Source organism: Macrobrachium rosenbergii, chromosome 21, assembly GCF_040412425.1.
Source record: "Macrobrachium rosenbergii isolate ZJJX-2024 chromosome 21, ASM4041242v1, whole genome shotgun sequence".
Taxonomy (NCBI): domain Eukaryota; kingdom Metazoa; phylum Arthropoda; class Malacostraca; order Decapoda; family Palaemonidae; genus Macrobrachium; species Macrobrachium rosenbergii.
This window is the reverse complement of record NC_089761.1, coordinates 19,140,644-19,161,983: the sequence shown is the minus strand read 5'-3', so window position 1 is coordinate 19,161,983 and position 21,340 is coordinate 19,140,644. Positions and strand designations below refer to the sequence as shown.

At 36.1% G+C, this 21,340-nt stretch overlaps 1 protein-coding gene across 4 annotated transcripts in view; it reads left to right on the top strand.

Annotated features, from left to right (window-relative positions):
* Nucleotides 1–1,765: 1,765 nt before the first annotated feature.
* Nucleotides 1,766–21,340, top strand: part of LOC136849741 (troponin C, isotype gamma-like) — a 53,175-nt gene continuing 33,600 nt past the window's right edge. Inside the window, exon 1 of one of the 4 annotated variants that reach the window (XM_067123125.1) lies at nucleotides 1,766–2,468. In XM_067123125.1, the coding sequence (XP_066979226.1) occupies nucleotides 2,451–2,468 (18 nt within the window). In that variant the 5' untranslated portion in view covers nucleotides 1,766–2,450. The remainder of the gene's footprint in view (nucleotides 2,469–21,340) is intronic. The other 3 variants (XM_067123128.1, XM_067123129.1, XM_067123127.1) reach the window with 3 other exon arrangements.

Below are 21,340 nucleotides of genomic sequence, written 5' to 3'. Positions count from 1 at the left end.
TTCCCAGATGTATCAAGTTGTTGCCCAAATAAGGGCTGGAGCTCACGTTCACAACAATGCTTAAGTTTGTTTATATATATATATATATATATATATATATATATATATATATATATATATATATATATATATATATATATATATATATATATATATATATATATATATATATATATATATATATATATATATATATACAGTGGGCAAGATATGTAAACCATTTCATATATCGTGCTATTACTATTACATACGTATCTGGTAAAAAGTGGCCAGTAGTTTCTATAAAAACATGCCTATGTTCGTGAAATGTTGGCCTATGTGCCCAAGCGCGTGAACGTTAGATATTTTCTAAGAACTCTGGACAAACAGACATTTCATAATAGTTGCAACAAGAAAGGTTCCATAACAAAGCGAAACTCCCTTCACACGAAAATTATGACCTAATGTCCTACAGAATTTTAGCAAGCGTCACTTCGCTCGTGCCTCTTCCATTCTTTTGTATCAGATGCAAACTGCCATCAATGTCTTCTGTGCTGATTTTCAACGCTTCTTGACAAATTGGAAATATTGCAATTCAAATACTGTCATTTCAGCCTCAATTAAGACTGATGAAAAATAAGAGGACACTAACCATGGCCCCCTAAATCTATTCCTCAACCTGTACGTGCACATTATTTGATCTGAATTATTCACATTTGTAAAGTGAAAGGATAACAACAACAAAGGTATTCGACGTTGGAAAATGCATTATTTCCTAACCATTTCGTCGTCAGAAATCTTGATAAACGTTCATTTCATGTAATGACATTCATGAAATGAATACATGACTTTTATTCAGATGTAACTCCAGGCTTTTTTTTTTTTACCTACAGAAGGGATAAGCTAAAAAAAACATTGACTCACTGGCAGCCACAGTATATTTCTATTGTATCTGAGGCTACGTATAATAATGTTCCCTACTCTAAAGTATAATTCCATATAAGTTTTTCTAAAAAATAATATACTGTGAATACGTTGTATTTTATAAATCTAATTTATAATTTTGTTTATGAAATCAACAAAAAATCCTGCTTTCTATTTCCAATTTTGATTTACTGTGTTATCAGATAAATGGTCGAAGTAAGCTAGACTGGGACCAGCAGCTGGTTTTTACATCTAAAATTCTTTCTCAGAATGTTAAGTAATGCTTTCCCAGCTTTCTGCATATACTCAACTGAATTCATATAAAACTATTTTAGTACTCTGAATTTTACTCTGTGAAACCCTCTGTAAAGCTTTAATGAAAGACCTAAAAACTTGGTATGTACCTACATCAAAGAAAACTCTGGTACCATGAGACACTTTTTCCCCTGAATTTGGTAATCTTCACCTAGTTACAATTTTAGAGAAAACCACTTTTGGTGTCTTTCCAACAATTCGTGACCAGAATATTGAATAGTATACTCGTACACCGAAAGTTAGCTCATTCTAGTTCTGAAGGTTATATGCCTCTCAATCTGAGAAAAAGCAATATTGTTTCCTTGTGCTCCTTATTACTGGATAGTCACTGCAGAAACGGTTGTACCACACGACGCCAAAAAAAATATGCCATAAATGATTATAACTGAATACGAGAGCAACTGGATACAATACTATATATGCTAGTTTCATCGAAAAGCAAGGAAGCATCAGTAATATTTACAGTTCGTCTAAAATTATTGTTCTTTCGTGCAGTCTTCCAAAAAGGCTACACTATAGTCAGGGTCTCTCAATGTACATTGCAGCCGCATAATTGCTAAAACATGAAGGGGTGAGATTCGACGATCGACGTGTTGTCAGCGTGACAATCAAAATATGGGAACCGTCTTCTCCAATGAACGGTCCGTTTGGATCACAGACCCTCTCTCTTTGATTCGAAAGAGTGAGTTGCAGGCGCTTTTTTCTCCTCTCCGTTTTTCTTTTTCTTCTTCTTCTTCTTCCTCTGGTTGACCTCAAAGCGCGTAACCCTATGCAAGGACTGGGCGGGTTAGAAGAGCGTTGCAGCTGGTTGTTACGAGGGCAGGAAGAAGAAGAAGAGGAAGGAAGGAGGAGGAGAGGAGGAGGAGAGGAGGAGGAGGAGGAGGAGGAGGAAGAAGCGGAAGAGAACCAGGGAAGAAGGAGAGACTGGGGTAAAAGGGGCAAGTCATATTATTATTTCCGTAGTGACGTCGTCCATCGAAGGCGGTTCGGAGTCACCCCACAGCCTCCGCCTCGCTCAGACGTCTTCCGCCAGGGAAGCCAACGGGAGGCTACTCAGAGTGCTGCCCACACACCCTACCTCCTACTCCTCCTCCTCCTCATCATCCAGCGCCACTCCAACTTCGACCAACTCCTCCGTCCATCTCCAACAATCACCTCTTCCAATACTTCTCCGCCGCCTCGGGATCTTTGTTACTACTCTTCGACTTCCACCCCACAGCTAAGCCGCCAACATGAATGAGAGCATTACCGTGAGTTTTTCACTTTACTTATTATTTATATTTCTAGTTTATTTAATGTAACTAGAAGTGACTTGCTTTATTTTCGAGATTTTATTCGTTGGAAACTGGTCAGAAATCTAGGCGAATGAAGTTGTCAGTCAGTTATCTACTTAAGACAAAACGGAGAGATATATAGTTATCATGATGAGTTTATTTTCAGTTACACAGTTTTATACTTCAATTTATAAGACTAGCAAAACCCCTGCTAGCACTCTTTCCTCCAGGGAGGTATTCAAGTGTATTTTTTTAAGGGTTTGGTGATGATTTAAGTACAAAATGTTCCGAATGACCTGTTTGTGAGGCAGCCATGACAGGTTGCTTGTACCGTAAATTACTAACAGAGGTTCAGAAATGGGGGATTATTGGAAGATTTTTCACATTTTCGTTAATGATTCAGAATTAATAACTCTGAACACGTAGTCTTGGTAAAGGCTTTCCGAAATTATAATTATAAAATTCTTTATGAATTTTCATTTACAAGCATTTCTGGACGGACAAATTTTGTCCGTTAGAAAGCTATACTAACATTAAAGAAGGAACAGTGGACATTCACGACTAGGAATCCGTTGATAGTGTAAATAATTTCCGCAAGACAGCCTGACACCTTCAAACTACCTCCGAGAAAAATAGTATATTAATGCAGACTGACATAAATTCACCAACATCACGTCTGACACAATTACAACAACACGTCTGACACAGTCACAACATCACGTCTGACACAAATCACAACGTCACGTCAGACACAATTACATCACAAGCCTGACACAATTACAACATCACATCTGAAACAATTGCAACATCACGTCTGACACAATCACAACATCACGTCTGACACAATCACAACATCACGTCTGACACAATTACAACATCACACGCCTGACACAATTACATCATCACGTCTGCAACAATTGCAACACCACGCCTGACACAATCACAACATCACGTCTGACACAACCACTGACATCACGTCTGACACAATCACAATCTGTTCACGAGAGGGAGAGAAAAAGAGAGAGAGAGAGACAGTCAGTGACAGATGCGACGTCGCCAATGATTCTCACAAACAAGAAACAAACGAAAATACAAGATGGCAGGAAAAATGTGCAATGAAAAAGAGACAGAGAAGTGTAAAGAAAAAAAAAAAACATATGCCTGTCCTGTCCCGTAAGAAACATCTGGCGGAGGTAAAGTGCTTTTGGGCGTCTGGTGCTCTCGTGAAGTCTGGCTTTCTGCAAAGTAGATAGAGGTGAAAGCGCAGGTATTACGTGGCGTGTTGTGTAAGAGAGAGAGAGAGAGAGAGAGAGAGAGAGAGAGAGAGAGAGAGAGAGAGAGAGAGAGACCTCAATGATGATTCTGATATAATCAAATTTTAGGTGAATGGAAGAACAAACTTAAGTTTCCGTGCGTGGATGTTACATGTATGAGAGAGAGAGAGAGAGAGAGAGAGAGAGAGAGAGAGAGAGAGAATGTGTCTTGAAACGATTATATCACAATGCAAGTTCCAAAAAATTATAATAAAAGACGGAAATATGTCGTCTCTGCAAAAGGCAGAGAGAGAGAGAGAAAGAGAGAGAGAGCGAATGTCTTGAAACGATTATATCATGATGCAAGTCCAAAAAAATTGTAAAAAAAAAAAAAACGGAAATATGTCGTTTGTGCAAAAGGCAGAGAGAGAGAGAGAGAGAGAGAGAGAGAGAGAGAGAGAGAGAGAGAGAGAAATCACAAGAGTGCGAAAGTGCTCTAAATGAGCCGAGGTTAAATAAAATGTTCTTAATAATCCGCAGCTCGTTGAAAGTAAAATTGTCACCAGCCATATACTTTAATGAAATTAAGATTTAATATATTTTTCACTCTGCGCAACAAAAAAGGCGCGGAGTTCTAACTTAGCACTTGGTAATTAACCTTTTTCAGCCAACAAAGAAATTTTTTTTACAAGGACTGCTATAAATTGTTTCATATAAAAAGCCAATGGTTTTCTGTACCAGTTAGTGTGATCCGTTTTACGTTTAAAAGGCGGTATATTCATTATTACGAAGACATGGTTGCACAGTCACATACTGTACACACACGAGCGTACACGCGCACACATATGTACATTCATATTTAAACGTTTTATATATGTATATTCATATATATATATATATATATATATATATATATATATATATATATATATATATATATATATATATATATTTATATATACTATATATATATAATATATAATTTATATATGTATACATTTAATATATATTCATATACATATATATACATTTTATATATACTGTATGTATATGTATATATATATATATATATATATATATATATATATATATATATATATATATATATATTATAAAGGAACCGTGACTAGTATAGAGATTTTCTGTAACCAATAATTTAACACATCACTGACCAAGCACATTGCATGCTGCTTGCATTTCATTAATTTTACATGTCACGAACGACAAATGATTTGACATCTAACAAAGACAATCTCCCACCAAGCCGAATTCAGGTTATGTTACTTTTTAAGTTTTCTTTTCTTTCAAAAAAGCGGTAGTTCATCAAAAACACGTCCAACTTCCGTGAGGGATTAATGGAGAGAGAGAGAGAGAGAGAGAGAGAGAGAGAGAGAGAGAGAGAGAGAGAGAGAGAGAGAGAGAGAGCAGCAGGTGTATTAATGAAACTTTTCATATCTCGGGGGAAATGATTCGTGCTGAAAACTCAGCCTCATATACAAAAACACCTGGTTACCTTCCCAGGCGTCACTAATTTGATGGACTGATTGATTTGTTTATGTCACCTGGCTTCGCAAAGATTATGATCATCGACGCTGGAGCTGAAACTTCATCTGTGTCTACCATTCTGAAGTTTTCAAAGAGGATGGTGAGAATATATTATTAAAATTAAGGGATGTTTAGGTTCTCATCTTTATTTAATTTAATCTTACATTTTAAAGTTCATGAAATAAAGAGAGAAGTCAAAATGGGTTGCGTAGTTTCTCGTATCTTTATTTACTTTATTCTTACGTTTCAAAATCTGCAATGTGAAAACGGGAAGTCAAAACGAGAAGGAGGACAAGTATGAAAACTCGGAAAAAGGCGGATAATATACAATTAAGAGCGTGTGTGGAGGAGTCAATTAGAACGTATAAAATATATTATAATTAGGGGATATTTAGGTTCCGGTACGTATTTATTTCATTCTTACAATTCAAAGTCTATAAGAAAAGGGAAGTCAAAACGAAAAGACAGACAAGTATAAAAACTCGGAAAAAGGCGGATAATATACAATTAAGAGCGTGTGTGGGGGAGTCAATTAGAACGATAAAAAAATATATTACAATTGAGGGATAATAGGTTCTGGTAAGTATTTATTTCATTCTTACATTACTAAGTCCTTAATTAAGAAAAGGGAAATCAAAAAGAGAAGGAAGTATAAAAACTCAGAAAAAGATGAATAATATACAAATAAGAGTGACTGCGGGGGAGTCGAGTTGTTTGTCCCGCCAGTGGGTGGGTGGGTGGTTGGGTGGGCGGGGTAGGAGGACGCCCTCGAACCAGCTGCTGCGCCGTATTGTTCATCATTATTTCTGTCCTGATCGTTTTCTCCTTCGCGTCGTTATTTATCAGCGGCCGTATTTTTAGTTATGCGACGGTGTTATTCAACGTCGTCCCATGAGATGCGGAATAACCTGAGAGAGAGAGAGAGAGAGTGTCGTGTTGATTTGGCACCGTCGGGTCAAAGACAATTTCGTTTGGCGGCCATTAACCCGTTTGACGAGTGGGTTTCAGAGTTGGGGTGAAGTGGAGTTGAGCGTGTTTGAGGGGCGGCCGGGGAGTTTGTGCAGTTAATGGGAAAACCTAATGGTATTTATGGGTTATTAGGGAAACCTTTTAAGAGGTTTGGGTTGTTGGGGTAAAGTGGAGTTTGTGAGCTGACAGGTAAGTTAAATTGAAAGGTAAATATGATAACACATAGGTCAACAAAAATATATCTGCCATTTTAGGAGTTAAAAGGTCAAATTTGATAAGGTTAGCGGGTCAACAGATAAATCCGAAATTTTAAGGGCTACAAGGCAAATTTGATAAGGTTAACAGGACAGCAGATAAGTCCTACGTTTTAGGAGTTAAAAGGATAAATTTGATGAGGTAAACGGGTCAATAGATAAATACGAAATTGTAAGGGCTAATATATTTGAGATGGTTAACGAGTCAACAGACAAATCCGACATTTTAAAGGTTAAAAGGCAAATTTGATAAGGTTAACAGGCCAACAGATAAATCGGACATTTTACGGGCTACAAGGTAAATATGATGCGGTTCACAGACCAACAGATAAATCCGGCATTTTAGATGTAAAAGGTATATCTGATAAGGTTTTTGGTTCAAAAGGCAAAGCCGATATGATATATGGATTAACAATTAAAAATGATGGAGTTTACGGGTTAATAAAGAAATCTGATATAGTTTACGGGTTACTGAGTGATGTGGCAAACTTTATGAATTATTAAAGAAAAGTGAAAGACTTAAAATTAAGAAAGTGATAGGGGTTCGGTTCTTAACAAGGTAAAACTAATACTCCTTATGAGTTAATGGGAGAATTTAATCTGACAGGTTGTATGGATTAATATCACACCTAAAAGAGCTTAAGGGATCCAACGAAAATCTAATTATGTTTATGGGATTACCTGGTAAATCTGATATTACTGACTGACGTCACAAAGACCATGGTCCCTGTAGGGGGATAGTGCAGTCAGTGCACCTCATGTAAGCATTACTTAACTAGCTGCAACCCCTTTCGTTCCTTTTACTGTACCTCCTTTCATATTCTCTTTCTTCCATCTTACTCTCCACCCTCTCCTAACAATTGTTTCATAGTGCAACTGCGAGATTTTCCTCCTGTTACGCCTTTCAGACCTTTTACTGTTAATTCCATTTCAGCGCTGAATGATCTCATAGGCCCCAGTGATTGGCCTAAATTCTATATTCAATTCAATTCAACAACGTCCATGGTTATGAGCGCCAAGAAATATCGGATTTACTGTTAATATTTGAATGTGTAAGTGATTACTGACTCATCTTTCTCATCTTAGCGTTGGAAAATTTTGAAAAAATAAATGAAATTGATAGAAAATATATCTTATATATTATGATTCCAGCAATTCACGCACATCTGTACCTATAAAAAAAAATCTTACACTGGGCTACCTGCTGTGTGATTACAAGGAAATCCGACACAGTATTATGAATTACGGGATGAACTTTTCACAAATCCCCTTTTTGTTGTGGGGTTTTGGGCGAGTGGTTTGACAAGCAATACGAAGTGATTATCGACTTGAGTAAGAATATCTCACAAGAAAATATCTAGAAAAGATTTTAATAATGTTTCCACTGCAGTGCGTCCTGACTATCTTACTCGGCAAAATTTTATACTGACTTTTTATTGCTGTCTTGAGTACGGGTCTTCATTACCTTCTAAGCCAGAAATTTTTAAGACCTTTTAATATTGTCTCAAGTGTGGGTTCAGATTATCTCACATAGCAAAAATAAATTTTTTTATTACTATTCACTGTAGGTCTTTCTGACCTGACACGGATGAATTTAAAAAAGGTTTAATCACTGTCTTGGTATTTGAGTCTGAATAAGTTGTCTAAATATCAAAATAAACAAACATGCATTTGAAGCATTTGATCTCAACGACTGACAAACAGTTCGCGACTTTAAAAAGTCGACCGCTTAGTGAAATAAGAGTAGGTGCGACCAGATGTTTAGCCACGAAGTTTAGACAGGTGAAACACATAAAACAAACATTCCTCCTCCAAACACAGGGACAAACAGGCATTTAGGGAGGCGAATCCAACGTTCAGACAGACAGGAAATGTAAAGTGACGGACATTTAGAAAGAGAGGTTCTTTGAAAGGCTGAGATCTAAACAGATCAGTACCAGGATATGGAAATAGGTGGGCAAGAGCACTGAGAATTCATCAAGCTAAAATTAGCCAGTAAGGTCAAGAATGACAAAAAAGTAAAAAAAGTAGGTGTCAGTTCATATAAAGCCTCTTTCGTGTGCCACATTATAGCAAACCCGGCTAAACCATTTATTTTTCGATAAAATAAATGAACATTCCCTCATAAATACACAATAATAAAACAAACTTTGAAAAATAAATGATTCAGAATGGAAGCATTTCTTCCAGAAGATATAAAACAAAACCTTTTGAAGACATACCAAAGCATAACAAAAGAATGATTCTCTTCGGTAACACTACAAAATTAATCAAATGTATGAAAATACAAAAAAATTCATATATATATATAATATATATATATATGTATACAAATATGCATATATATGCATATATATATACACACACGGGCAAAAATTAATGTCTTTCACTGTAATACTACAGCATATATATATATATATATATATATATATATATATATATATATAATGTGTATGTGTGTGTGTATACATACACACATATACTGTATATAAAGCTTAAGCAACTGCCATAAAATACCCATTACATAAAATCAGAATGAACCAACAGTAAAAAGTTTAAAAAATTAAAAAAAGAAGCTGGAAACCAGTTCTTTCCCCTCCGTCATATTCGAGGAAATTCTCTGGCCAGATCTAATTCCCGCCCTCACCACCTACGTCGACTCTTTCGCTTTCTGATCCCCAGCCAATCATCAATTATTTGTACCCCGGCTCCTGACTAGCCAAGGAGTCAAATAAATGTCCCACTTCGTTTATGAAAAATGTATTTGATTTAATGTATCGTCCATACATGGGGGTGGGGGTGGGGAAGGAGGATGGAGTGAGTGATTACTGGTGCGTGGAGACAGCCTCAAAGAGAGGACTTTTTTTTTGGGGTGTATGTAAATACACAAACATCGGTGGATGGTTTCGTTTATCTGTGATTCTAGGTTATACACATACTTTTCATACATACATATATACATATAATATATATATATGTATATATATATATATATATATATATATATATATATATATATATATATATATATATATATATATATATATGCATACACATATATGTGTTTGGGCGCGAGCGTGCGTATGTATATATATTACAGTTATCCAGACCAAGCTTGAAAAAATAAAACGCTATGCCAAGGAATAAGCAGAAAGTCCTAGTTTCGCCTTTCGAAAAATAAAAAAATTTTAAGAATCCGGAAAGACAAAAACCAAAAATAAACATCGATAATTTCAGTAGCTATTTCCAGTAGATGGAGAGGACGGTGTAGATGCAAATAATAAGTTATAAACTAACATACCTTAACAACTTTGTATGGTATAATAGTATTTCTTCGACCCCTATTTTGTTTCGTGTCGTCATTATGCTGCCATTACGACAGTCGTTAATTTTCTTCAAGTGATTCAGGACAACGCCGGCCTTTTTATCTTATCTTAATGAACATCTTGAGACGCTTAGTTTTCCTTATCATAATTCGCTCTTTCGTTCCTACACATATTATTTATAGTTCTTTAAAATGTTCCAATTTGTCTCTGAAAAGGTAAAATTAACGTAGTCATGTTCACGAAAGCGTCTACTCTAAACTTTTTCATGCGTCGAAAAGACAGCCATTTACAAAGTGCCTAAACGAAACATATCTCATTTTATGCTTCGATATTTATTATTATTTGTAATCTGCATATTTTTTTAAAACGAAAAACACCATCCACTTATGAAAAAAATACTAGAAAGCATAATAGGATATATTTTACAGTTTTTCTTTTAAGAATCAGCGGAAAAAATTAAAATTTAAAAAATAAATTCCTTTCTACATCTGATATTTATTTGAAGAGCAAAAACATAATTTCTCTTATCTCACGCCATTACTAATTAGACTTTCATGTAACTACTTCGTTCTTTCTCGTGTCGCATCTGGTTGCTATTTCGACTTTTAGTTTTACTTTTTTCTATTTTCGTCTTTCTTTCCCCCTTGGGTTGCGGTGGCCTTATCAGTGACTGGAGAAGATTCTACAAAGAATTTCAATTTGTTAACCCTTAATGGATGACCCTACATACACCAAAATTATCTCGTCTTTAAAGTGGGTTAAGTAATGGCCTTTTCTCTCTCTCATTTGGGGTCGTAATTTATCTGTAAAGAGTATTTTCTAGTACTCGATAAAAAGTATTTTGAGAAACAGGATACGCGCGGTCATGTGAGTGCCCTCGAGCGCATGCGCGGACATACTTTACTTACACTATTATCAGGAAACAATAATTAACTTTTTTTCTGTGTCACTTCTCCATAATGTCTTCAACACGAAACAAACATTCACTCTCCCATAGGTCGACTTTCTTGCATATCTGTCGATTGCATTTTCTTTTCTTCGGGTGCTGTTGGCCCGTCAGACTCTTTCCGTCATTAATATCAATGAACTGAAGCGATGCTTTTAAAACGACATCTAAACAGGGAACGGAACACTCACACTCACAAATATTATTCTGTTTAGTCAACAGAAATTTTGATATTTTGTTAGTCTCAGTTTAAAAAAAAAGGGGGTTGGGGAACTTGTGCCATGATATTTCTAAGGGATCTACTCCCACTCGTCATCAATAATGTTCTTCCATCCACTGAAACTCTCTTGATCTTCTCTTACCCCATTTATTCTACGGCTGAGGGAAGTGTCAGTAGTACCCTTGGGGTATGATGGGTACACCGAGTCTGCAGGACAGTTTCGTGGTAAAGAAAAAAAAAAATGAAAAGTCGGTGTACAAGAACCCTGGCTGGTTTCATCATTCGATAAATTAAATGACTAATTAATTTCCGTAGTGTCTCAGGGACTACGAACATCAACGCCAGAAACAAAAGATTTAGACTAAAAATTGTAAAGATCATACTAAAAATGTTTCATTGAACGTTCACTCAAATCATGATTTACAGAAAAAACTTTAATATTCCCATAATCGAAGTTTCTTATTCTTCGGCGACTAAGAGGCAAGAGTTGGTTGGTAGTGCTCGTTTCGTGAGCTAGGTGATCTGCGCACCTCGACTGTCAACTATCAGTTCGAAGTGTTATAAGTCTACATTGGTAACAAAAGATCTTAATAGACTGATTTCGTTTCCTGTTCTTACAAAGTCGCATGGGTTTCTTGCCTTCACCTTGTTACATTTCAAATAGAACGCAAATCTCTGTCGGATCTTGATTTCCTTAGTGTATTATTTCAAAAATGTGCAAAGCTGTGTGGCTTTAGTTTTTCTGAGAGAGAGAGAGAGAGAGAGAGAGAGAGAGAGAGAGAGAGAGAGAGAGAGAGAGAGAGATGTGCCATCCAAATTCTCTTAAAAAGTTGTGTATCCTAACGGGCTATTCAGACGAATTAGATCTCCCCAATACCAAAGTAAATTAAAGAATAAACACAGATATACGAAGTTATTTTCAAGAAAGAAAGTCTTAGCAGAGCAGGTGCACATGTTAAACTACCTTTATCATCAAAGCAGCTAGGCAAAATCTTCATAACATCAAAGTAAGTATGATTGATTATCAGACTGAAGTGATTACTTAACATACAATTTGACGTGGCCACGACATAACCGATTGCTTGACTCACGTTTTCTTGCATGGACCAGTCGAAAACAAGTTCATATCAGGATAACTATCCCTTTTAGAGTTAAAGAAATATCAACAATTTAAAAAATCTCAAAAGAGCAATTTTACAGCAAGGCTTATTCCTTATCTCTACCAGGGTAGAACACATACTATATCTCTTCCTACTAAAGTCTGGTTGTTCAGTCGTACACTGAAGTTTTCTGTCTTCATCAGATCTTAGAGGAATCTTTGGTCACAAAGTAAAATGCAAAGAGCAATTGTATAAAGGCTTTATTCACTCTAAAACAGTCCTTGGATCTACTCAGCACAGAGGCTTTGTTTATATTTACAGCGGAAAGCTAACGCCAATGAAAGCTGTAGTATACAGCATACAGTAAATTATGTTTTTACTGTGTGGTATTCCCCTCAAACAGCAGTTACATTACTAGACATTTCTTTGATTTGTGGTTTGCAAGGTTCTCGCTCCAAAGTGAAATATCTCTTACTGCGATGGTCATTAATTAACATTAACATCTTACTTAGTGAGTGGGACTACGAATTGCCAAAGATTCTGCTCTCTCTCTCTCTCTCTCTCTCTCTCTCTCTCTCTCTCTCTCTCTCTCTCTGTATTATAGCAAAGGCTCTCAAGGAGCTATTAGGATTCTGCCCAATCCTCTCGTACGCTAGGCGAGGGGTTTATGCCAGCGAGTTCGACGTAAATGCCAACGGGTCGGTCTAAAAAGGTGACAAATTGCTCCCCAGAATTGAGGCGGACGATTTTTCGAGGAACCGAGCTTTAAAAAAAGAAAGAAAAAAAAAACAGTCGGATATATTTGAGTTTAGTGTTCCTGATGTCTCTATCGTATGTCACATCCGTGTTTTTGTTTGTTTGTTTTCTTTTTTTTTTTAAATACGGCCTCCAAGTTTTATTTTTTTCTACACTTGATGTTGATGTATGAAATCTAGGCTGTCAAGCCAAGAACTGGGGCACTTTCGGCCATTCAGCGCTCAAAACCGTGAAAAGAGCAAGTTGGAGTGGTTGGACAGCAAAATAAAGGAGATGAAATACAAGGATTTCAAGGTAAAAATGGTAGGAAATCTCACCGTTGCACTACGAATTAATACTTGAGAGGTGCTGGAAAGCAACACTGAGGAAAGGAAGCGGGATTGGTTGTACAGTAAAAGACTAAAAAGTGGTTGCAGCCAAAGGCCGAAGGGATGCTGCAAACAACCTTTAGTAATGTCTACAGTGCACCTTTTAGTAATGCCTAAAGGCATCTTCAGTAATGCCTAAAGTGTACCTTTAGTAATGTCTGAGGTGCACCTTTAGTAATGCCTAAAGTGCTACTTAAGTAATGCCTAAAGTGCACCTTTAGTAATGCCTAAAGTGCTACCTAAGTAATGCCTAAAGTGCACCTTTAGTAATGCCTAAAGTGCACCTTTAGCAATGCCTAAAGTGCACCTTTAGTAATGCATAAAAGTACATTTAGTCATGCCTAAAGTGCACTTTCAGTAATGGCTAAAGTGCACCTTTAGTAATGGCTAAAGTGCACCTTTAGTAATGGCTAAAGTGCATCATTAGTAATGCATAAAAGTACCTTTAGTAATGCCTAAAGTGCACCTTTAGTAATGCCTAAAGTGCACCTTCAGTAATGCCTAAAGTGCTACTTAAGTAATGGCTAAAGTGCACCTTTAGCAATGCCTAAAGTGCTCCTTTAGCAATGCCTAAAGTGCACCTTCAGTAATGCATAAAAGTACCTTTAGTATTGCCTAAAGTGCACCTTTAGTAATGCCTAAAGTGCACCTTTAGGGACGCCTATAGTGCACTGCCGGCACTATCCTCATACAGGACCTATCCTGGAGGTAAAATTGGAGTCCAGCAATCCGTGGAGGTGACATCCCGGGTGTCTCAACCTTGCCACCAATTTTGGATACTTGGTGCAGAGACAAGCAGTATGATGTAAAAAATGATGGTCATGTACGAATGGGTTTAGACTCATGTTGGTAGTCCCATGCTTGCTTGAAACACTAACGCCGCTTAAAATGCAACTGGAATAATAAGATGCCGTAAAAGATATCGCTTTTGCTCAATAATGAGAATAAATTATTCATCTTAATTATTGTGGAACAGCTGAGTGACTGGCCCTTTTTTTCACGTCATTTAAAGCTTACCGAAACATTAATATTATTTCAACAGAACCTTAGCGCTTTGATTTTTAATGTCATTATGATGAACCTACCCATCAATCTAGAGAAGTTTTTCTCGCATGCAGAAAACTTTTTAATATTGCTTCATTGGTGCAACTTGCACTTTAAAGCGGCATTCAACTTCCTGAATACACCTTTTTTTTCTTTTAAAACATTAATAAAAATTTGACAAAAATATGATATACAATTTGAACTAAAAATTTATGCATGAATTCACTCACACTCACACACACACCGATATATGAATATATATATATATATATATATATATATATATATATATATATATATATATATATATATATATATATATATATATATATATATATATACAGATAGATAGATAGATAGATAGATAGATGTAATATATATATATATATATATATATATATATATATATATATATTATATATTTGTGTGTGTAGGTATATAAACCAACAGCGCCTGCCACATCCATCCCTTAATTCTGTACCTCACCTGAACGCACACACAAACACACATTCTCCAACGGTCTTAATCAGCCCATATAAATAACCTGGACTTTCCCCTTTGAGTATTCAGGACACCTATTTATACCCTTTATTTTCATTTTCCGAAATAAGACTTTTTTTATACTTTTTCCTTCGTTCCTTCCGGGAGGCGGTTTTCTTTACCAGCGTGAGCGTCTACTTCTGGGTTTGGTTCATTTGTTTTTATTGGCGGGAAACGCGCGTCTTTTGTTTGGATTTAAATGAACGCCTCCGGTAGAATAAATCTAGATCGACTGAATCATTTCCTAAACTAAAAATGATGTTTTGTTACTTTAAATTTTTTTTCGGAGGCGGGGGCGGGAGAGTTGTTCTGATGCCAAAGAAAAGGAGATAACATTTCTTGGGCCGTGAAATCTGTAAAATCTTGACGGCAAAGAATATTATTATGATGATGAATCTAGTTTGGAGCCAGGATCCATTTCACAAATCACAGGGTTAGCCACGTTTATATGATTTAATATATACGATATATACATACACATTATATATATATATATATATATATATATATATATATATATATATATATGCTAACATAAAAATTATAAAAATGAAAGCTTGTTCAGTTAACTGAACAGCCTGAGTAAAATTAAAATTAATTTAGTCTCAGGAAGTACCACTTCTTCGGAAGACTAAGAGAGAGAGAGAGAGAGAGAGAGAGAGAGAGGAGGTGCGGGGGAGGATGCCGAACTCCAAAGATATATACAAAACCATTCGCACTCTGTCTAGCAGTGTTACCAATGCCCTTCAGCTTCGCACTCTGTTCAGCAGCGTTGCCAATACCTCATGAGCTGGCGTTAGAGCCGCACTTAAACCAGAAGGGAAAAACCCTCTCGAATCGTAACTGTTATCGTATTTTGGCAGCCAGGTGGTTATGTCAGTGCCATCTGGCTAAGGGCAAAGAAAAAAAATTCTCTTACCAACACCATCACCATCACTTCATCTTTATTAGTTTGTCAAATAAATGCAACTTATGAATCAGTTCCTGACGCCTTCCGAAATGTTTATACATATGGAGAACAGTTTTTCGTTGTTTGTTGTTAATATTATGTGTTTATACAAAGTCGTGTTAAATTTAATTAATCTAGTTTCATCGCATAAAAGCTGAAATACCTTAAAACATTGCGACAGTCTAGACTTTGTTTGTGAATTACGTAGGCTAACTAGAATAAAAGATAAAATAACCGAAAGGTTATTTCCAAAACAACACCTGACCCAAATTATGAGACTACAAAAAACACCCGTCAATTCTGATGAACTTTTGAAGTTTTTAAATATGAAAAGCACCATATTTCTAGGGCGTAACGTTCGCTGGAAGGGAAAGAGATAGCTCAATAATTAGCATACATAGGAGGCTACCATTTCCCTTTGGATTTTTCCTGCCATGCAATAACCAATGATGATAATCATGTTTCACACCTCTACCAGTAGGCCTGTACATTTTTTTTATGAGTAAAATTGGAATGTTTCCATCTGCTTGTTAATCTGCGAGGTTTCTTCATTCCGTTATTATTATCATTATACTCAGAAGATGAACCCTATTCACATGGAACAAGCCTGCAGGGGCCACTGACTTGAAATTCAAGCTTCAAAATATGATGTTCATTAGGAAGAGACCAATAAGAGGAGGAAGTAAAGAAAGTACAAAAAGAAAAGACCTCACTTATTAAATAAGAAAAAAAAAAACTAATAAATTAATAAATAGGTCCAAGTTCCGTTCTAAGAGTTAACCTAGAAACTTGGAGAGTTGCTTTATAATATTAAATCTGGAAAGTATTCATACCGGTAAAGTTTGTTTATACCAGCAATCACAGCGACTTTCTCTCTGCCTTGAACATTTCTTTCTGTACTATGAAACCTGTAAAATTTATTTCTAACAGTAAATCTGGAATACTTCTTTCTAGTAAAAACTCGGAAAAAAATTGTTTTGTTCTACTACTAACTTGGACTATCCAATAAATATGAACATTTTTTTCTAGTAGGAAACTAGGAACCAGTGGCGTCGCTATGGGGGTGGGGCCAGGGGGGACCTGGCCCCCCGTCAGATGCTTGGGCCCCCCACTGGGGCCCCCCCAGTTGAAATTTCCTTTGTAGCTAAACTTTAACCCTTACAGTATTTGATATACTCGCATATAGTAAGAATTGAAAATTAATTGAAAATTGAGCAATATAATTTCAAATACAGGTTGACTAATTACTAATACTATTATTTTCCTTCATTCACATGGATATACACATTCGAGAATAACATATTTTACTAATTACAGAATTGGTACATTAATTTTGTGTAATTTTCTTTGGCCCCCCAAAAATATCTTGGCCCCACCTAAGCCCTCCAACTGAAGGAATGCCAGCTACGCCACTGCTAGGAACGTTTCTTACTATCAGTTAAACGAGTTTTTTTTTCTTTTCAACAATGGCATTATGGAAAGAGATTTATGTTACATATGTCACAGGGCAAAATTTACCCTCATAGAATAGTGACGTTGAAGATGGAGATAAAATAGAATAACCCAGCTAACAGAAAAAAAAATAAATGTGGCTTGAGAAAAACGGAACATTAGTCATTGCCACATCCACCAATTACAACATCCACACTGTTCCAGATATTTCTGTGTGAATCTCATCAGCAATAATATATCTAAAAATTATAATCAAATACCCTTTATTAATTTCCTTTCCTTAATGAGGCCACGATGTTTAGAAATTCCTTATTCAAACGCACCAAAGTTCCCCTTCAGCCACTGGGTGAGTCACAGCCTGCTGGTGACGTGTATTCACGGCTGATGCACATCTCACACACCCTTGTAAAAACCCCCAAATCACCTCTATGGCCAACGACGTGCTTCCGGCATGCAAAGAAGGATTTGCAAGACGTCACAGCAGGGAGCAATGAACAGCAATATCATCACCAGCATCACGAATTGCGACGTTCCAGACGAGCGAAAAGATCTCCAGATGCATCGCTGAAGGATGAGTTTCAGCGCCTCCACAGTCCCCTTGTAGGTGTCGCCATCTATCGGGGACTTTCCGCATGAGGTGTTTCTCAGGGATGTTGCTCCAAGTGAGGAAGCCATAGTTTTTCCCGCTGGCTTTTTTGGCTTTCGGTGCCTTTTGCAATGGGTTTAATTCGGAAGTGGGCGTAAAAAGCCTATAAAGGAAATCTTTGTTAACTTACACTGTGGCATTCTGGGCCCCTTGGTTAGCGATGACAGTTAGATTAGACGCTGATTTGTGCAACACTTTTGGCCTTGACTATTTATTTCATTTTTTTCTGGTGCTTAGAATTATCTTACTTTATGAATCTGAGGATATCATAAAAGTTCTCAGGCAAATACAAGGTATTTAGAAAGATATTATATATATATATATATATATATATATATATATATATATATATATATATATATATATATATATATAACACATTAAATTAGGATTTGCCCGTTTAACATGAGCCAGAATGTATGTTACCTTTATCTGAGGTGGAGTTTAGTCTTGTACATGTTGTGGTATCATTATATCAAAACCTCTTCACTCAGTGTGAATTTATATTGCTCTTAAAGTTACACACATTCCCCAGCTTCCCTAGTCTTCAATGTGGAATTTATTCGACCATTCAAAATACAGTGTTTGAAGCTGAAAACACAATGTGACCATGATGGGGAACTTCCAAAGTTCCACGGGTTCCACAGAACCTGATACTGAATCTTATCCCTTTCCCCCAAAACGCGTACATGAGGAAATATATTGTTCTGTACTCTTTCGGAAGTTAACATTCCGTATCTCTCACAGAGAACCAATACCATCACATATCTTATGTAATAATATATGACGGAAATCCTCACGACTCAGAGCATTGTCAACTCGTACCTGTGGTAAATACAATTTGATGACCCCTGGTATATTTCGTTCAATAATAATAATAATAATAATAATAATAATAATAATAATAATAATAATAATAATAATAATAATAAAGACTGTATGTTTATCGTGAATAATAACAATATATTGCTCATTTTTCACCCCAATTAATGTTCTAACCACCGACAGTTCCATAAGTGGACCGTATAATTCTCATCAAATCCCTCTATTAAAGCGAGCTGGTTTCATGATCGTCGCAAGCACCAACTAACTAACATTCTCATCACCCGAAACCGCGCTAAACTAAAATTCTCATCACCAGAAGCCGCAATAAACTAGCATTCTCATCACCAAGAGCCCCATTGAACTAACATTCTCATCACCAAGAGCCGCATAGTAGTATTAAAGTAGCTTAACCAGACCAACGAGCTGACTTTCAGCTCTCGCATAAAACTACCATTCTCATCACCTGAAGCCGCATTAAACTAACATTCTCATCACCAAGAGCCGCATTAGGCTAAGATTCTTCACACATGGAGTCGGTCTAAGCAAAGCGATAATGACTTCCAAATTTTCTCTGAAGGACTTCCGTCGATGTCTGGGGCCTTTTGCCACCCTTCAGATCCAGCTCTTTGCGGCGCGTTCATTTTTCATAATGAAAACCTCGCTGACAGATGCATCATTTGCAACCTCAACACTTATGCATGTTGTTTGCGCTTCTCCACCCCCTCCCCCCAACCCCCCACCTCTTTCCGCTATCTTCCCTCTTTTCCTTTCATCTTATTCTTCTGTTTGCCTCTTGCGTCTCTATTTATGGTTCTTATCTCTCTCTCTCTCTCTCTCTACTTTATCTTCCCTCTTATTCTTTCATCTCACTCTTCTGTTTGCCCCTTATGCCTCTATTTATAATTCTTATCTCTCTCTCTCTCTCTCTCTCTCTCAAACAAGAAACCCATTTGGCAGTGTCCTGCCAACTTGTTTTCTAATTAAAGGAAATGGGAATTTCAACACTATATAACCTAAATTTAATATCCTGTCGCTTTTAGAGATTTCACCTTTTCTTGCGGACTTACACATCATGTACCAATGATCTCCAGAACTTCTTGCCTTTTTCTGTGTTTCCATTGTCAAAGGATTTCCTTTATGAAAGAATTTAAATTGCCATATTTCGTTTTTCGCATTTTGAACTTACTTAAATTTTATCCTATTTTAGATCCCTCTTACACTAAACGACTCATATATCTGAGAGAGAGAGTAATTCCTTTAGGCAAGAATTTAGACTGCCATTACCTTGAGAGACGCCTTCAGGCATCATTTCATTTTCCACATTTTGAAGTTACTTGAATTTTAGCCAGTTCTGGCTCTCTCTAATCCTACATGACCTTCAAAGCTGAGAGAGAGAGAGAGAGAGAGAGAGAGAGAGAGAGAGAGAGAGAGAGAGAGAGAGAGAGAGAGTAATTTCCATGTACAAAATAGCAACAAAAATTCGGAGAGAGAGAATTTCGAAAGACCAAGAGAGAAAAATTCGTAGAGAGAGAGAGAGGGAGACCAAAGAGACAAGAAAATTCAGAGAGAGAGAGAGAGAGAGAGATTTCGTACCAAAACAGCAATAAGAAAATTCGAAGAGAGAGAGAGAGAGAAAGAGTAATTTCGTACCAAAATGGCAATATGAAAATTCTGGCAATTTCGACTTTCTCATCCGTCCCCTTCATAAACCAGGGCTTATTTCTTTCTCGACACCATAAACAGCGTGTTTGTGTACAAGGATGCTCTTTGATGGGCCGTGTTAACGCATGTTAACGTCACTATTTATCTTACGCCTCAATTCTCTTTCGAAAGAGACTCCGTGTTTACATTTGGAGGTGCCTTCAATTGATTGTCTGCGCATGCGTGGGTACTCCACCCAAACATAAACACATACATGATAATATATACATATATATATATATATATATATATATATATATATATATATATATATATATATATATATATATATATAATATACACACATATATATAATATAATATAAATATATATGTGTGTGTGTGTTTTCTATATGTTATTTCAGCAATCTCATCCCAAAATATCAGCTGAGAATCGGAAAGATAACAACACCCATACGATGATAGATATGAAAGGGAAATATATATATATATATATATATATATATATATATATATATATATATATATATATATATATTTATATATATATATATATATATATATATATATATATATATATATATATACACAAATATATATATATATATATATATATATATATATATATATATTACAAATAATATATATATATATATATATATATATATATACAAATATATATATATATATATATATATATATATATATATATATACATATATATACTTTAATTGCCTTGCCTTATTTAGCTGAGAACTTTGGATATCCCCCCGGTTATCAAACAGAGTTAATCCCAAGAGTTATCAAACATTTACCCTTCTCAACCCTGGTTGCGACCAACGAAAGTCCACTGTTCACCAAGTCCTTATTTCCTTGTTAGGCCAACAGGGACACAATGGGGTCAATCGGAACGTGTTTAAATTCTTCTGCCTCGTCTGAGAATCAAGTGAGAGACGAGTGTCATTATCTATCAAGTTGAAGTCTTCCTTTTCCA